The following is a 6,679-nucleotide window of genomic DNA, read 5'->3' on the forward strand; positions in this document are numbered from 1 at the left end:
GCCTGAGGGGGGTCTGCGCACACACCTACACACACAACACCCACACGCGCCTGAGGGGGGTCTGCGCACACACCTACACACACAACACCCACATGTGCCTGGGCGGGGTCTGCGCACACACCTACACACACAACACCCACATGTGCCCTGTCCTGGCAGCTGTGCCCCTGGGCCCCTGCAAATCACTCTATCATGGAGAGTCCTGGAGAAATCCATTAAGTCTTCCACCAAGAATCACAGAATGGTTGTGGTTGGAAGGGACTTCTAGAGATCATCCAGTCCAAACCCCTGCTCCAGCAGGGACACCCAGAATGCAGGGTGGCATCCAGGTGGATGGTGAAGACCTCCAGAGAAGGAGCCTCCACAACCTCTCCGGGCAGCCTGTTCCAGGGCTCTGTCTCCCTCACTAGAAAGTTCTTCCTCAACTTACATCCCTACATCTGCTGCCTATTTCTAGTGCGCAGTGCAGCATGTTGGCCTTCCTTAGGGTGCCACTTGATTCCGGACTTTATAACCAATCACTTACAATTCTTTATGGGAAACCTGATTTTTTCAGCACTCTTCTCTATGAAGAGCAAGGAGCAGTTTCTCCATGGCATGTGCATAGAAAAGTCACATTGCTGTCTTATTTCCCCAGTAGATGTGTTTAACCAAAATACCAGATAGGGACAAAGAGACTGTATCTGACTTCGCACTCAATCATCTAGAGTACTGTGTCCAGTTCTGGGCTCCCCAGTACAAGAGGGATGTGGAGCTGCTGGAGAGAGTCCAGCACAGGGCTACCAGGTTGATCAGGGGCCTGGAACATCTGCCCTATGAGCAAAGGCTGAGGGAGCTGGGCCTGTTCAGCCTGGAGAAGAGGAGGCTGAGGGGGGACCTGATCAGTGTCTATAAATACCTCAAGGGAGGCAGTGAGGAGGATGGGGCCGGCCTCTTTTCTGTGGGGGCCACTGATAGGACTAGAGGAAACGGCCACAAGCTGAGGCACCAAAAGTTCTGCAGGAACTTAAGGAAACAATTCTTGACAGTGAGGGTGCCAGAGCCCTGGAGCAGGCTGCCCAGGGAGGTCGTGGAGTCTCCTTCTTCGGAGATCTTTAAAACCCGCCTGGATGCAGCCCTGTGACATGTGTTCTAAGTGACCCTGCRTGAGCAGGGACGTTGGACTAGATGACCTCTGAGGTCCCTTCTAACCTTAGGCATTCTATGATTCTATGATTCAATGAAAATTGCTACATATCAATATGTTTTTATGCCAGTAAGTTAGAAAGTATATAAGTATAAAAGTATATAATTAAATTAACAAAATGGAAGATTGGCAGCTTTTATTAGTTGTGTGGTGGAGAGACATCCTACCCAGTATTTATGCAGAGACATATGATATATTCAAAACAGTGATTTCAAAATTTGAGAGGTAAAAAATACACCCAGTGGCCAATGTTGCCTCTGTGTGCTGAACAGCATACACAGGGACTGCARTGAATGTCTTTTGTCCTTGCTACTAGCAGGCCATTGCTCTCACTTCGTAATAGTTTCCTTTCCTTATGTTCACTTTCTCTTTGCCAAAATTCCATGTTTACATAGGGCTAAACATTAATTAACAGTGAAAGACCATCTAAAAGCAATACATGGACTAAACYTCTTTGGCATGCATTCACACTAATGAAGATTCTAGTTTAACAAAAAAGAACAAAAACAAAATGACATCAAATTTAATTTTTAAGAAGCCTATCAATAAATACAGATTATCTTTAAATGTCTATTTATTCTCCTGCAAGCTAAACCTGAAGGCGTGTATTAAAAGGCAACATGAAGCCAGTTTTCGTGGGGAAAGGCATTGGTTCTCCATGGAGGAGACTCTTTGGCTTTCAGAACCGGTGCAGAGCCTCACACCCCTCCTATTCCCCAGCTCCCCAGTGCGCACGTTAGATCAGCAGAGCAACTGCAGGCAATGGAGAAACTAAACCCATACACTAGTTCTTGTGTGAGCTAATCTACCTACCTACCAACCACCCTTCCCCTGTTAGCCCCACACTAGACGGTTCTAGCACTCCTTCCAGRGCTAGTGCTGGTTCTAGTGCTCTTGCACAGAAATAGTACTACACACATGGCCTACAGATACACAGCACTGCCCAGAGGTACCTTCCAGCAGTACCTCTGGTGGCTTTTAGCTCCCGTTCAATGTATGGTGGCGAATGACAAAACTCAAACGTTTGCACAGTGTTTTGCAAGACATGCTTATGCTTAACAAGTCACAGCAGTTGAAGATTTTGACCTAGATTTTTTTTCTGCCTTTTTGCATTTTTACATAAATAATTAATTTTCCTGCCTGGTGCAGAGGGAATTCAAACCTTAATAGTGTTCTGTCCCAAATGCCTGGAAGAGGGGGAAAAAAAAAGAAAAAAAAGCAACAAAAAACAGAACTGGTAGCAGGAAGAAATGCACCAGCAGATCTATCAAGCTCTGTTTTCTTTGCCCAAGAATCCACAAGCAGCCCCAAATAAAAAGCCCATGACTCAGGCCACCAAGTACCACAGAGAGAGCGAGCACAGCCTCTCCACAGGGAGCTGCTTTTGAGGTCCACGAGAACCCTCAAATCTTTATGGAAATGCTAAGAAGCTAAAATCCCGAGGCCAAGGATTCCCCATGATTCTGCTCGAACTATGTGCAGGACAGGAAGAGCACTACTGCAGGCAGATCTGCTATTGGAGTAACAGCTTCATACGGCTCAAGTGCAACTTTCTTACACCAGTGTAAAATGCTAGTAAAAAACTAGTGCTAGCGTCACACGTGTCTGTCAAAAACACTGTGCTATTTTTTCATTTCTTTTCATAACCTCGCGGTGCGCCTCTTCATCTGCCTCCAAACTAAGGCACTGAGAATCAACAACTTAAAATCTGCTATTTATAGCCACGCCTGATCAATCCTGGCATGTGGTGCAAAGCTGACTGTGTCTCAGGCTCTTCAGAAACCGACCTTAGTTCAAAACCACTTAGATTTGCCTTGAAAAGAGMCTGAGTGGAGGAACACTCTTCGTGCACCTGAATCCCCCAAAACACAGGAAAAGTACCAAGGGCAAAGCAGCTCAGCAAAATCATTCAAGAAATATTGGAAACAGGCAAGAAAGCATTTCCAAACTGGCCTTTCATTAGCTTCTCTCTCTACCTGGTCCCCTCCATTTTATTTGAAAAAACTCATTCTGTCATATTTAAAGAGAAATATCATCAAACATCCTCAAAGATTATTGTAACCTTTACATTATACAGTCTGGATTGAAATGATTGAGTGAAATCAGAGTTTTCCCCCAAACTAGGGAAAGGACTTACATCATCCTAAAGGAATGCGGGTTTCACATTTCTTCCTTTGGCTCAGAACACAAATACATCATTATGTAAGACTTATTATATATTTAAAGATAATTCTCTAATACACAATGACAGATACTCACAATTTATAAAATTAGTGTCACATAGCAAGATAAAATTTAAATTTAATATAAAAAAATAAAATAAATAAATAATAAAAATAATTTAATTTATTTAAATTATTTAAAATAATTTAAAATAAAATTTAAATTAAGCAGGCTTAATTTAAAGCACTCAACACAGATATCAACAGCACTCAACACTGTACTAAAACACCTTTTAAATTACTTTATTTTTCTGATAAGAGAGGGGGTGAATCAGCAAATTCCTCACGCTGCCGTAAGCCCTGTGCTGACCCAGTACCTTGTGCTCCCGTTGAAATAACCCCGAGCACACGAGCCTCAGGGGCCTGCAGCAGCTTCAGGCCCCCTCCCAGCTCTGTGGCCCCAGCTCCCGCTGGCTGCCACCGCTCCCGTGTGCCCCTGCCCTCACACAAGTGCCCCCCCGAGTGCCTCGGGCACGTAAGCCAGCACCGAACCCACCGCCGCAATAAGGCCGAGGCCTTCGGCAGCTGGGTTTGACACCTCAATTACTCAGTGAAATGAGCATCCATTTTAGCACTTGCAATCATTAACGTTTTCATTTTGTTTGCTCTTATCCCATTTGTATCCTTTAAATTCTTGTTTGAGTATACTCTTAAAGTGACTTTAAAGACATACACTGGCAGATATCACAACTCTGTATATGCTGTTACAATAGAAATCCTTAAAATGGTGCTGATATAAAATATTTCTAAAAAAAGTGTTCAAGATGAAAGTTACTCTTTGGAAATTGAAATATTAAGTTTTTTTAATTCTTTGCAAACTTGGCAGGACATGGAAAGAGCCCCCAGCATTATTTTGTGTCCAGCAGGGAGCAGGTGGGTGACAGCCTAAGGGCTGTGGGGCTCCAGTAAATCTTTGTGCTGCCTCACGCTCTGCTCTGCTGCCCGTGTGGAGAGGTAGCTCAGGGAGGCCAGCACCACGGACATGAACACTCGCTGGCTGCTTCGACTTGGTGTTTGTCAAGTCAAAGATTTAGAGCATCCTGCAGAGCCATTTTCATCACTCTCTGCACACATCCAGTGGTAATCTACATTTTAACCAGAAATAAACACATCCACATTTTCTATGCAAGTGATTCTTAAATGGACCCAGTGCAACCTGCCAGCCTCCATCATGCTTAGATCCAACATGGATCCAATGTACAGACCTGGCGTGATTTGTGAGGCAACTTCCCATCACGCCCAGGCACACACACCTCGGCAGTCACTGACCAAAATAAATGTACTGAACTCACATGTCTTCCACTGTGATATCCTTCAGGATCTGGCAGTAATCCACGTTCCACACTGCCTGGTCATCCCAGACTTTGGATGCCAGGAGAATTGCACCCAGTACAATTCGCTTCCAGTTTGCTGGGCAAATGTCTATCTCTGCATAAGTTAAAAGTCTTTCAAGATATACCTGTGAAAACACAGTAAAAATCAAGACTTAATCTACTTTGTTAACCAAGACAAATGAAAAGGAAAAATATCCTAATACACTCAATGCAATTATTTGAAAACAGTAATCTGTTCTCAGGAAGATCCTTCTATATAAGCTGGGATGTAAATGTACACATTTATGTCAAGCTCAAGATGTAATGAGATATATTCATATTTTAGTTGGCCTTTGCTTTCTGATCCTGAAAGAGTGGGCTTGTCAGGGGGAGAGCACTAACGCCCAGCCAGAGCAGCTCACTTGTGATTCTGTGCAMCCACATCCAGGCACACAGGGGACCCTTCAGTGATTTGGGCTTCCCAAAAGGTCCTCTATTCTTAGACCACATTAGTTAATCAAAAATAAACAACGACAACTAATGAGTTTTGAAGCCCGTTTATTTTTATAGTTATATAAAAGCACTGAGGTCAATTAGGTGCCTAACAGAGTTTTGATGATTAATTTTCACAACTATAATATGCACGGTAAGGACATGGTAACAAGATCAAAGGTAACAATAGCTACATGTTTTATAATTTAAAGTTTTACAGAAAAGTTTATAATCCATGAAAAACACATGTTAAAAACCTGAGTATGTGGACACAATTATGCCTAGCAAATAAATGGTCTTTTGTACATACTACGAAGTATAAAAGGCATGGCACAAGAAAAATCCAGGAAAAGAAAAAAAACCCACTATATATATCATATTAGGTAACTGTACACATTAAAACGTTTGTTCTCCATTAGCCAACAGCCTCTCTCAGGCCATACCAAGTTCTTCATCCAYGGAGAGGTGCTTCAAATTGATTTCACTGCAATCCCTCCACTGAGGAAAATGAAACGCAGCTGTTTAGTTTTCTTAAATCAGCAACTTCCACTGCGGTTCAGAACCAAACTCGGGGCAGGGGAGCAAAGAGAGCCCCTGTCCGGCACATGCAGTTGTTGTCCCCACAGCACTGGACGTGCACGACGGCGGCTCGGATCCGGCACCGCCACAACATGCCAAAGCAGACACGTTTCTAAAGCCAACCAACACTTAGTCCTGATGGGCTGCTCCGTAAAAACCCCCGTTTGCATCTACCAAAGAAGAGTCTATTCTTTGTATCTTATAATAGACCTTGTAATACCCTCTTCACTGTATCGTGATGAAAAGCAATTAGGTGGTTATTTAGATTGCTGTTATTCTTACAGGATTCTGAACTGACTGACAGAAAGGGGCAGATTTTATGAATTGCTCTGATGAAAGTGCAATACACGTGCAGAACATTATACCCACCTGAAAGGCTGCTTTTTGTATAAAAATAGAAGACTGCTAAGCACTGAAGGCCCAGCATTTTGTATTAAATTCTTAAATATGTAAAGCTATTCATCTATGGATGCTGAAGGAAATATACTTCTGTTGAAATAGAAGAAATAACCAACTATAAAGAAAGCATTCCTTTATTACATATCACATTTAAAATACCGTTGATTTTTAAAAAGTAATATTGAAAATAGAGACTATGAGTATATGACTAATTTATTATTAAATAATAATTCTTATGAAATAATATTTTAACAATAATTTTATTATTCATGAATAATTAATATCATTAATTTCAAATTGTGTCTAATATTCATCATTAAAACCTGAATTCATAGAATCATAGAATGCTTAAGGTTGGAAGAGACCTCAGAGGTCATCTAGTCCAAACCCCTGCACACGCAGGATCACCTAGAGCATGTGGCACAGGGCTGCATCCAAGCGAGTTTTAAAGATCTCCAAAGAAGGAGACTCCACAACCTCTCTGGGCA

The 6,679-nt window shown here is 42.5% G+C and overlaps 1 protein-coding gene across 2 annotated transcripts in view; it reads right to left on the reverse strand.

Moving 5' to 3' along the window:
• Window positions 1–6,679, reverse strand: part of CCNY (cyclin Y) — a 101,391-nt gene that overhangs the window by 3,676 nt on the left and 91,036 nt on the right. For both annotated transcript variants that reach the window (XM_026048765.1, XM_026048764.1), the window contains one exon: window positions 4,701–4,867. In XM_026048765.1, coding sequence (XP_025904550.1) covers window positions 4,701–4,867 — 167 coding nt within the window. The remainder of the gene's footprint in view (window positions 1–4,700; window positions 4,868–6,679) is intronic.

This window comes from Nothoprocta perdicaria, unplaced genomic scaffold (genome assembly GCF_003342845.1).
Source record: "Nothoprocta perdicaria isolate Ctin4 unplaced genomic scaffold, notPer1 scaffold_57, whole genome shotgun sequence".
Classification (NCBI taxonomy): domain Eukaryota; kingdom Metazoa; phylum Chordata; class Aves; order Tinamiformes; family Tinamidae; genus Nothoprocta; species Nothoprocta perdicaria.